At 43.0% G+C, this 20920-nt stretch overlaps 1 protein-coding gene across 7 annotated transcripts in view; it reads right to left on the reverse strand.

Moving 5' to 3' along the window:
• The window catches only part of DCAF6 (DDB1 and CUL4 associated factor 6), a 291082-nt gene that overhangs the window by 166658 nt on the left and 103504 nt on the right, over nucleotides 1-20920 (reverse strand). For all 7 annotated transcript variants that reach the window (XM_075195604.1, XM_075195606.1, XM_075195607.1 and 4 more), the window contains exons 7-9: nucleotides 20765-20900; nucleotides 16219-16424; nucleotides 6068-6161 (exon numbers count right to left, since the gene is read on the reverse strand). In XM_075195604.1, coding sequence (XP_075051705.1) covers nucleotides 6068-6161; nucleotides 16219-16424; nucleotides 20765-20900 — 436 coding nt within the window. The remainder of the gene's footprint in view (nucleotides 1-6067; nucleotides 6162-16218; nucleotides 16425-20764; nucleotides 20901-20920) is intronic.

Here is a 20920-nt window from a genome sequence, read left to right on the forward strand (position 1 = left end):
GAAAAAATGTACAAGCCTAAATTCTAATTGTTAAATTGTTAGTGAATTTTCTATTACCACCACTTGAGGTAAGGAATTCCGCAGCTTAACCAACCTTTTTTGGTAAAGAACTCCTTTCTATGGTGATGGTGAAATCTTCATCCATGTGCTAGTTAAATAATTAAAGATGTCCCCTATGTATGGTACAATAAGTTAACTCAATGTTTTTATACATATCAATTAGGTTATTTCCAAGTGGCTTTTTTTTTTCTTCAAAGTAAGCAACACTAGTTATTCTAGGAGATTTAGTGCCCTGGGGGTAATCTCAGCAGAACCCAGGGCAAAAGGGAGCCTCTCTGGCCTTGTGGAAACCCTTGACGCTTGATGGACCATTTGGTTCAAGGAAGTCCTTTGAAGAGAGCCTGAAGTTCTGCACTTCCTTGGAGCACTTGAGTGACAGAATCCACTGGGCTTTTTAAAAAAAATCAAAATAAAATGGTACTAAATTTATTTATTAGTATTTTGCACTTCTTTATGGAAATATAGACAAAAACAGGATATTTAAAATATCATTTTTCTTTTATCTGCTACAAAAATTGATCCTAGTTGATCATTTAGTGGCCTAATATTATCAAATTAATTTTTGTTGCTGTTTGTGTGTTTGATTAACAGTTTTGGGAATGGACTTGCCTTCTTAAGCAAACACTTTTTCAGTTTCAATCTTTGTTAACCAGATTTTCTTTTCGCATACACACATATATACTACACTCTTTGTATAGTCCTTTCTAGTTTTAACAATTTAAACACTCACTTTTTCCATTATCACCTCCAATACCCCTCTTATTTAACCAAACTGTTTGGTTTTAATTGTTGGAAAATTTATTGCCATATGGTATGCACTTGCAACAGTAGCTATATAAAAAAAAAACCTTCCTGCCATTTATGTGTGCTTTATTCTTTCTAAACATCCTACTTTTGTGCTTTCAATAAACTGCCCAATCAAGTATGTCATCCAGTCTCAGGTATACCCATTGCATAACAGTTCTCTTAATTTAGCTTTCTATGCTCCTGCTGTCTTTCAGGGGTAGCACATGTATTCTCCACTCTTCCTTTTTTACCCACAATCGGCACCCTCGACTCAGTTCCCTCCAAGCTCCTCCACTTCCTCTCCCCCAGTACTTGCCTGTATCTTGCTCACCTCTTTAACCTTTCCCTTTCTAATACGGTCTTCATGTCCACCTTCAAACATGCTGTTATCTCCCCTATTCTCAATTAGCCCTCTCTTCACCTTTCCTCTCTATCCAACTATGCCCCACTTCTCTGATCACCCTTGTTGTCAAAATTATTGAATGACTGGTCTTCAACCATCTAATCCACTTTTTCTCCTCTCACTCTCTCGTTGACCTTTTTCACTTACCAAATGTGAAATCACCAAAGTGACCATTACCTATTTTTAGCTAATTCAAAGGGCCCCTTCTCCCTTCTCATACTCCATGATCTCTCCACCACTTTCGACAGCGTCTATCACTCACTTCTTCTTGACACCATTCACTCCTTTGGCTTTCGTAAAATTGCCCTCTCCTTGTTCACCCTCTACCTGTCAAATCACTCCTTCAGCGTCTCTACTTCTAACTCTTCCTCTCTCTAACAGTGTTATCAAAGGCTCTGTTCTTGGCCCTCTACTCTACGCCCCTTTGGCTTCCATTACCATCTCTATGCAGGTGTCACGCAAATCTACCTTTCCTCCCCTGACCTCTCACCCTCTTTCCTACCCCACACATGTCTCTGCCATTTCCACTTGGATGACCCAAAACTTCCATAAACTTAACATGATGAAATCTGAGCTTATCAACTTTCCACCTGCTAATGTCATATCACTCTCTCCTGTTACCCAAGCACAGTCTCTGTGTTATCCTCTATTCTGCTTACAGCTTCACCCCTTACATCCAGTCCCTCTTCCAGTCTTGTAATCTCCTCTGCAACAGTGCCAAAATACACTGCTTCTTTACTCAAGAAATAACTAAAGCCATGATCCACTTTGATTAATTCCTGCCTTGACTACTGTAACCTACTGCTCATAGGCCCTTCCCTCACCTGCATTTCACCTCTACATCCACCCTGAATGCTGTAGCTAGACTAATCTTACTAGCCCTCCACTCCTCATCTGTTGCTACAGTCTAGAAATCCCTTCACTCACTCTTCATTGCCTATAGAAATACGTTCAGGCTGCTTACCCTCATCTACAAGACCCTCATCTACGCGTCCCCTCCATACAACTCTAAGTTACACCCAGGCAAGGGAGGGCTGGGGGGCAAGACTCGACTCGGCAGCCTATTAGAAACATTTTAAAGGAAAAAAAAATGCAGGTGACCCAGCCCAAAGTAGCCCACTATAGGCCCGGCCCGGGGGGCAAGTGCCCCCATGCCCCCCAGCCCAGCCTGCACCCAGCGTCGACTATGCTGCTCTGTCTCTGACCTTGAACTCTACCCTTCTTCTCATTTCCTCCCACTCCCGTCTCCAACAGTTCGCCAACGCTGCTTCCCACCTATGGAAAACCTTTCCTCGCCCTACCAGACTCTGCACCAACCTGCAATCCTTCACTTCACTCCCTACTTCCTCCATCCACCTCATACACTTGTGCTGCATTTGCACCCACTGTCTCTCATTAACACCCCTTCTAGTATGTAAATGCTCACGAATAGGGTCCTCTCTACCCTTTGTCTCATGTCTGTCCACCTTGTCCGATCCAGATTTCATGTCTTAACCTGAATCTTCTGCTTTTTGTTCACTCACATGCATGGGATTCATACCTGTATCCATGTTTGCTGTAACTGCTAGCTCGTAACAATCCATAACCAATTATATGTTATTATGCTTAGTTGTATTATTATTATTGTCATTTATTTGCATCTTTTATATGTATTCATATAGGTCATAATCTGTAAAATAATTATTTGGAGCTTTGGAATCTGTAATGTCCTATAAATAAACAATGCTGATGATGATAATGAAGCACTATTTTAGAACATGCTTCTTTTGATGCACTTGCTTTAAGTTGAATTCCTTATTCGATGAAATGATTTTTGAGGACTGTCCATCTACATTTTAGTTTGTAATTTCTACGTACTATAAATCCTGGGTCCACCATAACACCTTCGAACAAACTATCAACCCTACTCACTCTATGTCAATCCCAATTCTATAAAATGCTCCATGTCAAAATTAGCTTGACATATGCCATTGAAAATTTTACGAAAAACAAACAAAAAACTTCATCTTGCCATTGTATGTGCCATTACATGCCAATTTTCATATAGATCGATTATAATATTTAAAAGTTAGCACCGCTATGTATAATGTTCTTTTGACAACTCCTCAACAGAGAAGGGAGCTGCACAAACTCAAATGGGAATATTGGATGGGGGTGCTCCAGGACTCAGAAGATTGGTCTAGGATTAGATAGAACCAAGCTTTATTTGTGTCTGCATTAAATAGACTGTATATAAAGTCTATTATTGGTATCTGCTGGAGGAACTGTGGTCATGCAATCACATTTAAGCATATATGGTGGTACTGCTGTTGATCTCAACCTTCACAGATATTCAAATTCTCCTAAATTTCTCCTATCCCTTCTGATCTGCGATAGACCCAACAAACTGATCAGACATATTTGTTTGGTGGCCAGCTGTTTAATTGTGTCAAAATGGAAAGATCCTGTTCCCCCAACACTCTCAGTGGTAATTAGCAGGGGTTTGGTTTCCGTACTCAATTAAATATATGATGAGAAATATTCACAACACCAAGGAATCTTTTACAGTGAAGTGGAGCTCAAGGATGTCCCACTTTAATTTACCTGCTCTTTTTGAAGAGCCCAGCTCATTTATTAGTTTAGGGCCCAGTGATATTTTTTTTTTTTTTTTTAAAGCAAATGTTTTTTTGTTGTGTTTTTTAAAGAAAACTGACAGGATGGACCGCCTATGCCACCCTGTCTGTTGTTGCTGGGAACCGGCTGGGCCTACTTTGCCACCATCCCCTTTCGTTATTCCGAATACGCCCCTTCTGCCACAGTGGGAGGGGCCTGCTGCCACCACTGAGCTCCTTTTATGGCACTCAGAACCATGTTCCTTCTGGGTAACTGACGCTGCTAGTGTACCTCGTTGCTGGTGTACCTGGGCTGGTACTCCTGACCTCCTACTATGGATCAGGGTTGCTGTAGATGGATCTCCCCTGGCCTATCACACTGACCAGGGCTGCATGGGTAGCAGGCAGGGCGGTGGTACTGGAGAGCTGGGTCCAACCTGAGAATCAGCCGGAGAACGTATTAGAGTTTGGGTCTAATCTGTAGGTCACAGATTTTCAGCATGGAAGATATTTTCAAGCAGGTCTTTGAACCAAGATGTTTATTTGCTCTCACTGGTTAGAGGTACCAGTGATCAGGTCAGATGTTGAAATCAGAAGAATACATTTCAGTGTAAAAGTCAGTGCATTTTATACAGATTTGGACACAGGCTATTTTAAGAATCAGGATGTAACCCCGTTTACCAAAACATAGATTTGCATGCATTGCAAAGCTAACAATATTTACACCTATCTGTGAAATTCTAGAAACGCTGTGATTTTTGTTTCTGCATCTTTGTTTTAGACACAGGAAATCTAGTAACAAGGTCTTAATTAACCCTTCCTGCCTTCAAAAGGCCTCACATATCAAAAGATCCAATCAACATGAATCCTTTCATTAGACAGTAGCATGATACGCATTCCCAAAGACAGGAACAACAAAACATTTCCTTGCACCAAGATATGCAAAAGGCTTTCAAAACAAAGACTTATTGTATCAGATATACATCAGAAATAAGGTATTTGCTTTTGAAAGGTTAAAACAGAAAAAAACAAATTTTCTACCATAGTCGCAGAGATAACGATTTCCTATCTCACAATATACACAATATCAAAAATAAGTGCATGTGCTATTTCCTTTAAATAAATGTATACCAAAAGTTATTTATAAGTGATCCAGTCACAAAAACAATAAAACAATACAAGAAAATTAGGAAATGCAAGAGTATCTGACACAGATCCACATATTAATACCAACCACATAAGAGAGGATGTTTCAACACCTAGATCGTACTCAACTGACATAAAGGTAATGCAAAGGAACACTTACGGTCTTGTTTAGAAGCAGTTTGTGTGGGTACTCAAAAATACATTGAAGTATATACAGTTATGTACTGAGTGATTGCATGAATGAATCAGTGGTTGGGTCCCCCAAACTTTTTGTTACGTAAAGAACCTATTAAAATTAACAGCCGTAATAATCGCTGTACTCTGGAAGTGGGATGTAACTGTGAGAGAGCATGGTTAGAAGTGTCCCACCCACTGATTCTTGTTTTAAGTGGCGCACTTTTCCATTTCATCAAGGACATAACGACTCTTTATTTTATATTGAATCAAAGTCTGTCACCAAATGTCTATTCGCATACCTCGATTTCGTCCATCTTGACCATATCTTGTAATATTTTGGCATAGTACCTCGGGACTGATAAGGAAAATCTTTCGTCTCCCTTGGCAGCATTTATTAAACCCAACCATGCACCGAATTCTGGCCCCTCCCCCGCCATCAAGGCTCTGGCGATTGCAACTTTAGCTAAAGTGTAAAGGTTATGGGCCTGGTGATTTTTAGTTTGCCTTCTAAACCTTTACTGAAGCTGGAGCTTGTGGCCCCAGTCCCCTTTCCCTTTCCCTTTCTTCTTCCTTTCCAGCCTTCCTACAAATACCTTATCAATCAGAATCATAGTTTGGTGACATATGCTTGCTATATGACCAAATAATGTGATAATCTATGCTTCTATCTTTTGCAACCATGGATGTTATATCATGGTATCCGCTGAATAAAACGGTCTTAATAAAAAAAAAAAATTAAAAAAAGTTAATAGCCTCTGAAAACAAGGTATTACTGTATAATTGAAACTCCGTTCCACTGTAACTGAAGACTAAGCTATAAATGAAACCCTTCAAAATTATTATAAAGATTAAATTTCAAACACAACAAATACAAAGTATTATACATTACAAAATTATATTATACCATCTCTTTCTCGTTCACTTTCAGGTCTTGATCTCGGTCCTGTATCCGACCAATCGCCTCGTAGCCTGAGCCGTTTAAGGGGTGGTTCTCGTACCTTAATTGATGAAAACAAATGTGAAATCAATACATACAATTTACATTACCACAAAAACAGTAGAGAAAAGGACTATACAGGGAAATGCTGAGTCCCAACCGCATTGACTACCATTTAAAAAAAAAAACATCAAAAATCTTTACCATTCAATTTTTATTTCATCATCAAAACAAAACAAACATATATTATTGATCGTATTTGGGGGCATGCTACCACACATAACCATACAACCAACATGTTTATTGTACAAAGAAAAAAAAACCAAAAGAAAAACAGTTCTAGTTACTTTGTTGTGGTGCACCAAAACAAAATAACCATAACTATTTTCTTTGTACAATAAAAGTTTATAAATTAGACCTAGTTTTGTGGCCTTTCTAAGCAGGCTATGAGAAAACTTGGGGGGTACGGTTTGCCACTTCTTTGCACAAGCTCTTGCATTTTGGACCCCTCCTCGTTTGTCACTAGGCTACTAGATACAGCATTGTGAGCGGATTGTCACAAATCTGTAGGATTTACAGGAGAGATCTTGGAGGAGATGAATGAACAATGTACTCTACTAATGGTGAGCTCTGCAAAAACCATCATAAGAACTAGGTAAATTCTTAAACTCATATATTCATCAATACGTGTCTTAAAATTTACATTAGACAAATACATATTGAAACTGTGAAGCTTTACTGAGTATGCATCAGTAAGCGAAAATAATAAAACAAAAATTTGGCTTGAAAATTGGGTCACTAGTATTAATACCAAGAGTGGAAGAACTATACTGCATGCTAACGTATAACACACTTGCCAACATCTTTTTTTCTGAGAGCCTGGAATTGGAGTTGAAGTACAAGTACGGAGGAGCGTGGTGTCGCCAATCTAGTCGCCACTTCAAGGCTAAATGCCATTTTGTATTTGTGCAAGTATGAGAGCAGTTACTATCTGGCTCTATGTTAATAACTCTATAGACCTTGGTGTTATTTGCAACTAGGAAGACAGTGATTTAAGTAAAAGAAAAGCCAGATGTTTTCGAAGACTATTTATTTATACTAAATGTAAAGAAAATTTCTCCATACTCATTCTCCTGGATCTCTCTGCTGCTTTTAATACTGTTGATCACCCTGTTCTCCTACACACCCTTCACTCCATTAGCCTTCGTGACATAGTTCTTTCCTGGTTCACTTCCTACCTATCGAACTGCTCCTTTAGAGTTTCTACCTGTGGCCCATCCTCCCCTCCACTTCCACTATCTGTTGGGGTCCCACAAGGCTCTGTTCTTGGCCCTTTACTTTTTTCATTGTACACCTCTTCTCTTGGGGCACTAATTTGCTCATTCGGCCTCCAATACCCCCTCCACACTGACGACACCCGATCTATATCTCTTCCCCTGACCTCTCCCCTTCTGTACTATCTTGTGTAACCAACTGTCTTTCTGCTATCTCCACATGGATGTCCCAACGCTACCTAACGCTCAAAATGTCTAAAACAGAGCTTATTATCTTCCCCCCCTGCCAGAGTCACCAACTGCCCTCAAATCTCCCTCACTGTCAATAACACCATAATTTTGTCAGCCTTCCAAGCCTGCTGCCTTGGTGTCACACTTGACACCACCCTCTGCTTTATTCCTCACATCCAGACTCTCTCCCAGTCCTGTCGACTCCACCTTAAAAACATTGCCAGAATATGCCCTTTTCTTATTTAACATGTTACCATTCTTATCCATTCTCTCATCATCTCCCATCTTGACTATTGCAACCTCCTGCTAGCTGGCATTCCTGACACCCATATAGCCACACTTCAATCCATCCTAAATGCTGCTGCAAGACGGATCTTCCTCTCTCACCGCTCCAAATCTGCTGCACCACTTTGTAAATCGCTACACTGGATCCCTGTGTCCTCCAGAATCAAAATCAAGTTACTGATCCTTACCTACAAAGCCCCCAACAACACTACACCTGCATATATCTCAAATCCTCTATAAAAATACTCTCTCTCCTGCCCTCTTAGATCTACCTCTGACCTGTGCCTTGTCTCGTCTCTGGTAACCACCTCTCACTCCCGCCTACAAGACTTCTTGTCACTCACCGGAGTGTGAGTGCCTCCACTCTGGTACGTGGTTCTCCATCTTTCCCGCTCACACCTGTGTGGAACCGCGGCCGTCCGCCATCCTGTCGCACTGGGCATGCGCAGGTCCCTTTAACAACTACACCTGACCACTAATGTGATTGATGGATCAATCACCCCTCCCTACTTAAGGCACCTGCAGCCTTAGGTAGTGGGCTGATCTTGAAGTCTCACTCCCAGTGAACTTCTATAGGTGTGTGCAGTTTCCAAATTGCTTCCAGCTCTACTCCTGTGTGCAGTTTCCAAGCTGCTTCCAGCTCTACTCCTGTGTGCAGTTTCCAAGCTGCTTCCAGCTCTACTCCTGTGTGCAGTTTCCAAGCTGCTTCCAGCTCTACTCCTGTGTGCAGTTTCCAAACTGCTTCCAGCTCTACTCCTGTGTGCAGTTTCCAAACTGCTTCCAGCTCTACTCCTGTGTGCAGTTTCCAAACTGCTTCCAGCTCTACTCGTGCTTCAGCTTCCACGCTGCTCCATGCTCAACTCACCAGCGGTTCCCATACCGCTACAACGCTTCACTTCTCAGCTGATTCCGGATCTACACAACTGGGTATGCTCTACTGACTATTGCCTATTGCTCGCATACCAGTTGTATTCATTGTTGTTTGCTGCACAGGGTACAAGTACCCATATAGACTGTGTTACTGCATTGCTTCATTTAGGACAAGCTTTCACTCAAGCTACGATATCTCCTCATGCTACTACTTAGCGTTATTGTGCATATCTGCTGTGACCAGCTTCTCCTCCCTGCAAGGCATCTACTCCCTACAGACTATTCATTGTGCCTTCCATCTCTGCCTCACAAGACATTGCTCTACTCGCGCTGTTTCCATACAGCCACAGTTTGCCTTTCAACTTCACTCTCCTGCACCTGGACAAGTCCTCATTCCTTCTCACAGCAGTGGTACAACTTGCTGCACGCAGACCACTGACTTCCCTGCTACCTACCCGCACCTGGACAAGTCCTCCTATCACAGCGGTGGTACAACTTGCTATACGCAGACCACTGACTCTCCTATTACCTACCTACACCTGGACCAGACTCCTCACCATAGCGGTGGTACAACTTGCTGAACGCAGACCACCGACTACCCTGCTTCCTACCTGCACCAGTACTATTCTTCCCATCACTGCAGTGGTACAACTTGCTGTACGCAGACCACTGACTCCTTCTCTACCTACCATCACCTATCCACGTCCACTCCTCGTGTCTACATTATCTTCAGCCTCCAGTTTACTGCTTCAAATCACTGACTTTCCTCTAACCATAGCTGCAAGTCGCTGACTTCCTCAGACTATCTCTACTCTCCTGCTGTTGTGTCGCTCCAATCATTCACCTGCCTGCTTTGAGGTGCGTGCCATAACCCCGCCTCTCTAGCAGAGTTCCATCTGGTGAAACTCGGGTAAGCAACTCCTAGTGCCCGTGACAGTAAGATCAGGCCATGACAGACCCAGGATTGGAACAGACAGCTAAGGAGATGCTACAGCATCTGATCACTCGGGTAGAACAACAGGATGTTCGGCAGCAACATCTGTTCCAGTGTTTCCAGACTCTGGCCACCCGAGGAGTTCCTCTACAAACTGTTTCAGCGACTGTTGAACCTCAAGCGCCTTCTCCTTCCCCAGTGCCATCCCAGGTGTCTACTGCTTCCACGCTACACCTGCCTACTCCCTCAAAATATGATGGAGATCCCAAGACGTGTAGAGGTTTTTTGAATCAGTGCTCTCTCCATTTCGAGCTTCAACCTCACCATTTTGCCACTCACCGTGCCAAGATTGCCTACCTCATTTCTCTATTTTCCGGACAGGCCCTTGCGTGGGCCTCCCCTCTGTGGGAGAGAAATGACCCCCTATTGGAGGATAGTGCACTCTTCATTTCCACGTTCCGCAAAATTTTCGATGAACCTGGCCGCGTTGTCTCTGCGGCTTCCAGCATTCTCCGACTACGCCAAGGATCACACTCTGTGGCCCAGTACGTCATTCAGTTTCGGATACTCGACTCTGAACTACAGTGGAACACCGAGGCCCTGATAGCTGCCTTCTGGCAGGGTCTGACGGATAAGATCAAAGATGCACTGACCACACAAGAGTTACCCTCCTCCTTGGACGATCTAATTTCCCTATGTCATAGGGTAGACATGAGATTCCGTGAGAGGGAGTCTGAAAGAACAAGCACCTCTAAGGGGTTCACTCGCCCATCACCTCAAGTTCGTCACCTTCCCCCTCCAGTGGAACTCATGGAGGTAGGACGTTCTAAGTTAACATCTAGAGAGAGGGATCGACGAATACAAAATAGACTCTGCATCTATTGTGCTGACCCTACTCACAGCCTGAACTCATGTCCTAAGAAGTCGGGAAATGCCAGGCCCTAACCAGTTCTGGAGAGGTAAGGTTAGGGTTCCTGGACTCCTCTCCATCTTCTATGGATTCCAAAGTGTGTGCATTTGATGTTACCATCTTCTCAGCCACCAAATCTTTTATCTCTCAAGCACTTCTGGATTCCGGCGCTGCCGGCAACTTTATCTCCAGTGCTCTTGTTAACCAGTGGTCCCTACCAGTGGCCCCGTTAAAAACCGCCATAGCGGTCACCGCTATAGACGGCTCTCGCATCATTGATGGACTTATCACCCACTGTACGACTCTTTTGACCCTTCAAATTCGAGCCTTACACCGAGAGAAAATCTCTTTGCTGGTCCTTCCTGCTACTACTAGTCCCATCGTTCTTGGCCTTCCATGGCTTCAGCTTCATTCACCACAAGTTGATTGGAGTACTCCCCAAGTCACATCCTGGGGCCCGGATTGTCATCATAGATGCCTAACCCGAGTGGTACCACTCAAAATCAACAGATCATCTATAACACCTGGTCCTCCGGGTCTTCCTCCACAGTATGCCCCGTTCGCTGACGTGTTTGAAAAGGCGCAATCTGAACGCCTGCCACCTCATCGGGCATGGGATTGGCCCATAGATTTACTACCTGGCAAAAATCCTCCTAGGGGCCGTGTATACCCTCTATCGCTACCAGAGACACAGGCTATGTCAGAGTATATCATGGACAACCTTCATCGCAGATTCATTCGACCTTCCAGCTCTCCCGCTGGGGCGGGCTTCTTTTTCGTGAAAAAGAAAGATAGGACCTTAAGACCCTGCATTGATTATCGGGGGCTCAATGCCATAACCGTAAAAAATCGGTACCCGATTCCTCTTATCACCGAACTCTTTGATCGTATAAAAGGTGCTCGGATTTTTACCAAACTTGATCTCCGTGGCGCTTACAACCTAATCCGGATCAAGTCAGGCGACGAATGGAAGACAGCATTTAACACCAGGGATGGGCATTACGAATACCTAGTTATGCCCTTTGGACTGTGTAATGCCCCAGCTGTCTTCCAAGGATTCGTGAACGAGATCTTACAGGACCGATTATACGTGTGCGTTGTAGTCTATCTGGACGACATTTTAATCTTCTCTCAAGATCTTGTCTCCCACCATCAACATGTGGCAGAAGTTCTCTCCAGACTGCGGAAGAACCTCCTATTCTGCAAATTAGAAAAATGCTCCTTCGAATTATCCCAAATTCCATTCTTGGGATACATCGTGTCCGGAGTAGGTCTGGAGATGGACCCAGACAAAGTTAATGCCGTTCTACTTTGGCCCCAGCCAACTACCCTTAGGGCTATACAACGCTTCCTGGGGTTTGCGAATTATTACAGACGTTTTATCCTGAACTTCTCATCTATTGCTTCTCCTATTGTGGCCCTGACCAAGAAGGGCGCCAATACTAAACACTGGTCCTCTGAGGCCCTTCACGCTTTCCAAAGCCTTAAAGAAGCATTTTCTACCGCCCCTGTTCTTCGGCAACCTGATGTAAACCTTCCCTTCTTTCTCGAGGTGGACGCCTCCAATGTCGGACTAGGAGCTATTCTCTCCCAAAGATCTGAGCAACAGAAATTCCATCCTTGTGCCTTCTACCCGCGGAAAAGAACTACACCATCGGTGACAAAGAACTGTTGGCAATAAAAGTCGCATTGGAGGAGTGGATATATCTACTGGAGGGGGCTCATTATCCGGTTCCATCTTCACCGACCACAAAAATCTCCCCTATTTACAAACAGCCCAATGTCTAAACCCTCGACAGGCGAGGTGGTCACTTTTCTTTTCTCGCTTCAAACTCATTATAACATTCAAACCTGCTGCAAAGAACAGGAAAGCAGATGCTTTATCCCGGGCATTTGCTCCTCTTTCGGACATCTTGGATTCTTCCGATCATCCTATACTGGATCCCAAATGTGTGACTTTGGCCACTTCGTCCACCAATGTGTTACCGTTTGGGAGAACTCTTGTTCCGCCATCTCTACGCAAGAGAATATTGTCATGGTACCATTCTTCACGCTTCTCTGGACATTCTGGTGAACGAAAGACTTTTGAGATCCTTTCCCGGCGTTATTGGTGGCCTTCTATCAGAAAGGATGTCAGAGAATTTGTGGCCGCTTGTGAGATCTGCTCTCAATTTAAGTCTTCCCGCAGAACACCAGCGGGATTGCTCCAACCACCACCTATCCCTACCAAACCTTGGACCCACATAAGTATGGACTTTTTCACCGAACTTCCTCTTAGCAAGAGATGTAATACCATCTGGGTAGTGGTGGATAGATTCTCCAAGATGGTTCACTTCGTCCCTCTCACCGGATTACCATCTTCTTCTACCTTGGCTGACTATTTTATTAAAGAGATTTTTTGAATTCACGGCTGTCCGTCCGAGATTGTGTCCGATAGAGGAGTGCAGTTCGACTCCAGATTCTGGCGAGCCCTTTGTAAGAACTTGGGTATCCGACTGTCTCTATCATCGTCTTACCATCCCCAATCAAACGGCCAGACCGAAAGTGTTAATCAAGATCTCGAGACCTTCATAAGAATCTTTTCCTCAGCCAATCAAGATAATTGGGTAGATTTACTCCCGTGGGCTGAGTTTGCCCACAATAACATGTACCATGAGTCTTCAACAAAAACTCCTTTTTTCGTGGTTTACGGTCACCATCCGTCTCTCCCAGAGTTTCCTGCCCTCCCTCCCACCCAAGTCCCTGCGGTGGAGAGACTTTGTCAAAACTTTAAAACCATCTGGACTAAGGTGAGATCATCCCTGAGGAAAGCATCAGCCAGATACAAATTCTTCGCAGATAAAAAGAGGCGAGCCATTCCACCACTCAAGCTTGGAGACCGTGTATGGCTTTCTACAAAAAACATCCGCTTGAAGGTTCCGTCCATGAAGTTTGCGCTACGCTTCATCGGACCATACAAGATCACTCAAGTCATAAATCCAGTATGCTTCAAGCTACTATTACCAAAGAACCTCCGGATCTCCAATGCCTTCCATGTCTCTCTGCTCAAACCTCTTGTTCTCATTCGTTTTTCTGCTCCTCCTTCTGTACTTAAACCAGTACAGATTCATCAAGAAGAGGAGTTCGAGATCTCTCAGATCCTGGATGCTAAAATTTCGCGAGGAACTCTCCGATTCCTCGTTCATTGGAAGGGCTTCGGTCCAGAAGAACGCTCCTGGATTCGCGCTGAGGACCTCAACGCTCCAGCCCTGCTTAAAAAATTCTACCAAAAATTTCTGGGCAAACCCGGTTCCAAGTGTTCTGTGCCCACCTTTAAAAAGGGGGGTACTGTCACTCACCGGAGTGTGAGTGCCTCCACTCTGGTACGTGGTTCTCCATCTTTCCCGCTCACACCTGTGTGGAACTGCGGCCGTCCGCCATCCTGTCGCACTGGGCATGCGCAGGTCCCTTTAACAACTACACCTGACCACTAATGTGATTGATGGATCAATCACCCCTCCCTACTTAAGGCACCTGCAGCCTTAGGTAGTGGGCTGATCTTGAAGTCTCACACCCAGTGAACTTCTATAGGTGTGTGCAGTTTCCAAACTGCTTCCAGCTCTACTCCTGTGTGCAGTTTCCAAACTGCTTCCAGCTCTACTCCTGTGTGCAGTTTCCAAGCTGCTTCCAGCTCTACTCCTGTGTGCAGTTTCCAAACTGCTTCAAGCTCTACTCCTGTATGCAGTTTCCAAACTGCTTCCAGCTCTACTCGTGTGTACAGTTTCCAAACTGCTTCCAGCTCTACTCGTGCTTCAGCTTCCACGCTGCTCCCTGCTCAACTCACCGGCGGTTCCCATAACGCTTCACTTCTCAGCTGATTCCTGATCTACACAACTGGGTATGCTCTACTGACCATTGCCTATTGTTCGCATACCAGTTGTATCCATTGTTGTTTGCTGCACAGGGTACAAGTACCCATATAGACTGTGTTACTGCATTGCTTCATTTAGGACAAGCTTTCACTCAAGCTACGATATCTCCTCACGCTACTACTTAGCGTTATTGTGCATATCTGCTGTGACCAGCTTCTCCTCCCTGCAAGGCATCTACTCCATACAGACTATTCATTGTGCCTTCCATCTCTGCCTCACAAGACATTGCTCTACTCGCGCTGTTTCCATACAGCCACAGTTTGCCTTTCAACTTCACTCTCCTGCACCTGGACAAGTCCTCATTCCTTCTCACAGCAGTGGTACAACTTGCTGCACGCAGATCACTGACTTCCCTGCTACCTACCCGCACCTGGACAAGTCCTCCTATCACAGCGGTGGTACAACTTGCTATACGCAGACCACTGACTCTCCTATTACCTACCTACACCTGGACCAGACTCCTCACCATAGCGGTGGTACAACTTGCTGAACGCAGACCACCGACTACCCTGCTTCCTACCTGCACCAGTACTATTCTTCCCATCACTGCAGTGGTACAACTTGCTGTACGCAGACCACTGACTCCTCCTCTACCTACCATCACCTATCCACGTCCACTCCTCGTGTCTACATTATCTTCAGCCTCCAGTTTACTGCTTCAAATCACTGACTTTCCTCTAACCATAGCTGCAAGTCGCTGACTTCCTCAGACTATCTCTACTCTCCTGCTGTTGTGTCGCTCCAATCATTCACCTGCCTGCTTTGAGGTGCATGCCATAACCCTGCCTCTCTAGCAGAGTTCCAACTGGTGAAACTCGGGTAAGCAACTCCTAGTGCCCGTGACACTTCTCTTGTGCTGCTCCCCACTTATGGAATTCCCTACCACGCTCAATCAGACTTTCCCACAGCCTTCAAATCTTTACATGTTCTTTGAAAACCCTTCTCTTTTTTAGAGGTGACCTTACCCTTGATAACACTTATTCACACTAATGCACCCTCACAACTACCCCAATTTCCACTCTGAAACACATTTACTCCTCTTGTTTCAGCTATGCCCTCTTCCACTTAGTATGTAAGCTCTCTAATGAGCAGGGTCCTTCATACCCTTTGTTTTCATGTCTGCATTTATTTTGACTACCTTGTATGTCCCTGTTTTACGTATGTACTGTTTTCCCTACTGTACGGTGCTGCAGAGTGGCGCCTTACAAATATATAATAATAATAATAATAATAATAATGAGGGGTTAGTCATTTTCTAGTTTTTATATTGCATAGATCTGTATCTGGAATATTCCAGATGGTGCTATCATTGTGAGGAGACAGCTAACTGTAGAGAGAAGATCTCAGTGTCACACTAAGCTTGCAAGTGCAGATTAGTGGAAATAGTCTCAGGAGCTGTAGATGTCCTGGAACTCTGAAGTCAAAAAACTGCTAGCAGCAGAAATCTGGCAAAGTCTGCCATCAAACACAGTTAGAGAGAGACCTGATTTAACCATATCATCATCACCATCAATTTATATAGCGCCACTAATTCCGCAGCTCTGTACAGAGAACTCTCTCACATCAGTCCCTGCATATATAAATATTAAACTATTTAGCAAATTACTGAACTTCATTCATTGGGCCAGGTGGTTTATCAGCCTTATTATGCTGAAGTATAATTAAAGGTAAATTAATTACAGTCCTTTCAACAGAACACTTACCTCTTCCCGTCTCTGACTGGCTGAAGGAAACTTAAGCTCTTTTCCTTGGTTATCTTTTGGATCAAATAAATATATGTAGTCTGATGAGTAGCTCACTAGGACCTCTTGCCCATTTTCACTATAGCACAAAGAAGTTACGCGACAAGACTTGTTTGTAAGGTGTGAGGGAACAAACCGTGCACACATTCCTGTAGTCCCATGGCTATCTGTCATAAACAGTATATAGAAAAAAGAAGCATAAATGTACTACATTACATACATTAAGCTCATTTATATGTTTTGCTATAATTCTTAACATAGAAGTTCATAAAACGATTTTGATCTCGGAACTTATTTTAAAACAAACATTTTAATCAGTAAGCATAATTTGCAGGTTTAATATTCACTTAAAATAGAATTATAAGATCAACAAAGTGTAAAAATGTTTTTTTTCCAACATATTATATGACAGCTAGAAAAAAATGGACATATCTCATTTTGGCTAGTAATACCGATAGTCCCAAGGCGCAAAATATATATGCTGAAGTGTAGAAAATGTATTCAAATTGATATTTATTACTGTATTGGTACTAGACAAGTATAAAACTAAACATTCAACATACAAATGATGGACTAAAACAAATAAACAGGTACTGGCCAGACCCAATAATAAAATTAAGATGCAAAGTCCTTATATTGGACAATAATGCTAAAAACACAGCTGTAAAGTCAAATCTTCTACCAGGTCTTAGGTCCAAATCCAAGTAGCAAAGTAAGTTGAATGGTCTATACTTCAGTATATATATTTTGCGCCTTGGTACTATCAGTATTACTAATCATTCTTGGGAGGCTTTCTGGAATTCACTCCCGTCCAGCTTCTGCGCTGATCACTCTACCTATTGTATTTTATATCTCATTTTTGGTTTAGTTTCACTATTAGAAATTAAAATGACTATTAATATGCTAAACTAAGAAATCAGTCACTATACCAAATCATAAATGGCAGGTGCAGCACAAGTTCCAAGAACAAAAATCTAAATAGACTGCCAAAAAAGTGAAAAATAGCAAAAACCTTGTCAACTACAAACACAAGTTTATTTTAGGAAAAAAGTACAGTATATGACAATGTTAAACAGTTACAATATGCAAGGGGCCAAAAAATACCATATAAGCCTACGAAAGATTAAAAGGAGGTCACTGCATGCACAATCTGTCTGCAGACACACAAATATTGTGAATAACCAATACCTGTAAAGAAACAAATAAATACCACAAAGAGAATCTACAGAGCAGTGCAGACTAAACTCAAGACTAAAAAATGTGTGTTGAAACAGTTCCAGGACCTATAATAAATGTACATTATTGTATGTACAAATTGCAGTGGAGCAGCACAAATTTAATTTCTTCTTCTTTGGTGATGCCATGCTTCTATTTTTGCACATTTCCATACATTTTTTAAAAGGTATGCACATAAGTCAATATAATTTAAACTTAGAGAAAGGAACATTTTGCTTCTCCTAATGCGGATGAAAGGGCTATGCACACAGAAATGCGTCAAGTTCTTTGAACCATTCCACAAGGAATTATTTCAGTTTTGATCCCAACAATTCTCAGTGCAATACCTTTGGTCAAACACTTACAGAATGAGCCTGGATCTCATTAGGTTCATCTATATCGGCATTCAACATAGAAGGCTCCTAGTGCTTCTTCTAGAGCAGGGGTCGGCAACCCCCGGCACGCGTGCCAGACATGGCACGCTGACCACTTTTGTCTGGCACGCCGACGCTGAAGCTGCTTCAGTAAAGCAGCCGATGACGGCCGAAACGGAGCTTCTGCGCATGCGCAGAAGCTCCTTTTCGGACATCACCGGCTGCTTAACTGAAGCTGTTTCATTAACGAAGTATGCCACAGTGAAGCTGCTTCATTCAGCAAAGCAGCCAGTGATGGCCGAAACGGAGCTTCTGCAGAAGCTCCGTTTCGGCCATCATTGGCTGCTTTTCTGAAGCAGCTCCCACCCAGGTTTCAGGAGAAAGACGAGTCTACAAAGGTAAGTAAGAGCAGCAAATTGAGGGGCACATATACTTGGCATACTTTGTATTTGTGGGGGCAACTGTGGCATACTATATATTTCTGGGGGCAACTGTGGCATGCTATGTATTTCTGGGGGCAACTGTGACATATTATATATTTCTGGGGGCAACTGTGGCATACTTTGTATTTCTGAGGGCAACTGTGGCATATTACGTATTTGTGGGGGCAACTGTGGCATGCTATGTATTTGTGGAGGCAACTGTGGCATGCTATGTATTTGTGGAGGCAACTGTGGCATACTTTGTATTTGTGGGGCAACTGTGGCATAGTATGTATTTGTGGGGGCAACTGTGGCATGCTATGTATTTGTGGGGGCAACTGTGGCATACTTTGTATTTCTGTGGGCAACTGTGGCATGCTATGTATTTGTGGGGGCAACTGTGGCATGCTATGTATTTGTGGGGGCAACTGTGGCATACTACGTATTTCTGAGGGCAACTGTGGCATACTATGTATTTCTGGGGGCAACTGTGGCATACTATGTGTTTCTGGGGGCAACTGTGGCATACTATGTATTTGTGGGGGCAACTGTGGCATACTATGAGTTTCTGGGGGCAACTGTGGCAAAGTATGAATTGTGGGCACAACTATGAGGCATTAGATGAATTGGGGACACAATTATGAGGTATGATGTGAACTGGGGCACTACTGTGCGGCATAACATTTTTTTTGCTGGTTCCTTACTGTTAATATGATATTAGCCTCATAAAATGAGACCTATAAATAAATAAATATATATATATCTATCCGAGAGGGGAGGGGGCGGCTACAAATTGCCCGGGCTTGGCTTGGTGGCCCGAGTCCCCACTGGAGACCTATCTTTGAAAATATTTTTTTTATTTTAAAAGTACTTTTTTTTTATTTTTTTTTATTGAGTGCAGGGGGGATCGGTAGTGGCTAAATCCCCTTCAGCTCAGGTATCTTCAGACGCCAGGTCATGTGACTGCAGTGGTCACATGGTACTCTGCGGGCTGCTGGATATCTTCCCATGCTGTGTAGTGGAGAATAAGGTAAGAAGAAGGTGTGCTGGAGAGGGGGCATTTGTGACTAAAGGTGATGGAGAGGGGCATGTGTGACTAAAGGTGCTGGGCAGAGGGGGGGCAAGTGTGATTAAAGCATGTGGGCAGATGGAGGCACGTGTGATTAAAGCATGTGGGCAGAGGGGACATATGTGAGCAAAGCTGCTGAGCAAGGGGGCATGTGTGAGTAATGCATTTTTCTGTAAGAGGGTGGCCTGGTGCTTTTCACCTGCTAGACAAGCCCCCAATGATGTACTGCCACACCCCCAATTGTACGACCACTTGCATGGTAAAAAAAATGTTTTGCCGCCGCATTTTTTTTTACCATACTTGACTATAGCCGGCACTCCGATAGAAAAAGGTTGCCAACCCCTGTTCTAGAGGGATATTGGATTGAAGAACTTTAATGTAAGTTAAGATTTCTCTTCCTTATTACATCATGCCAGAGTACTGGTAATTGGAAGAATAAATATTTCTTCATTATAATCATCTTTTAAACTGCATTTCTAATCACAATCCCGGATTCCATGAGAGACTGATAGCGCTGCTATGTGAGCCATTAATAACTTGTTCTTACATAGGATTATCCTAAGGTTCTGTGATATCTATTATTCTATTATTTACATAAACTTTTTAGCGCACTCCCTTTTTTTCTTTGTGTGTCCTCCTGAGTGGGACACATTTTGCACCTTACTGTTGCACATTTGCGAAAAAGCCCATTTCAAGGAGCATTTTAACCAAAGGGGAAATAAACAAACACACAAAGGTGACACATGAAAAATAAGTCAGGATCTGATGTCTCCTCACTCTCAAGACTAACTTAAGATATAAATGAGGCTAAATATTAAGGGAAAACTGAAATGTTTTTTAAAAATTAATGATGGGGGATGTCCTAACATGGAAGTAGGTTGTACTTTGTAGAAACATTTTTAAGGTTTCTACCGCGTTTGCCCGATTATCTGCAAAGCCAACAATTTGGACATAAACCTTTAAATGGGCTTGACAGAAATTAGGCCCATTGACATGAATAAAAAAAAAAAACATTCAGGCCCACATTTTTTATATAGTTCGTTTTGATATTGAGTTTACTAGAGAGATCATTTCTCTCTATGGAATTCATCCCTTCCAACTACACCAAAAGATTCTAGAGGAGGGGACCAACATGAAAATCTCAAGTGCCATCATTTACTGTAAGGATTTTCTTTTGCTTTTCTACGCATTCTTTGTAATTCTAGGTCCCAGTTAGGAGTAATAGTATAAAAAATGGCTTAGGAGCACTAATCAGAAACCTAAAATCACTGGCCTTCTATAGCATATGCACTCCAGGCATTTGTCATTAAGTTAGATAATGGGAAAAAATGTTAAACAAAGTAGCGAGGGGGTCTGGAAAATGGTATGTACTGTACAAATTCCCTCTACTGGCGGAGAAGTTTTATAAAGTGCAGCTTATAACATACTTGCAATTCCTGTTCCAAGCATACGCCGATCATATATTCTCACAGAACTATCAGAACATCCAACTGCAAGGTAATATGGAGCTGAAGGACAAACAGTAATTGAGGTAGCGGCACGTCTGCAATAAATTAAAACATCCTGAAAAAAAAAAAGAAGAC

The sequence above is a fragment of the Mixophyes fleayi genome, chromosome 2 (assembly GCF_038048845.1).
Source record: "Mixophyes fleayi isolate aMixFle1 chromosome 2, aMixFle1.hap1, whole genome shotgun sequence".
Lineage (NCBI taxonomy): Eukaryota > Metazoa > Chordata > Amphibia > Anura > Limnodynastidae > Mixophyes > Mixophyes fleayi.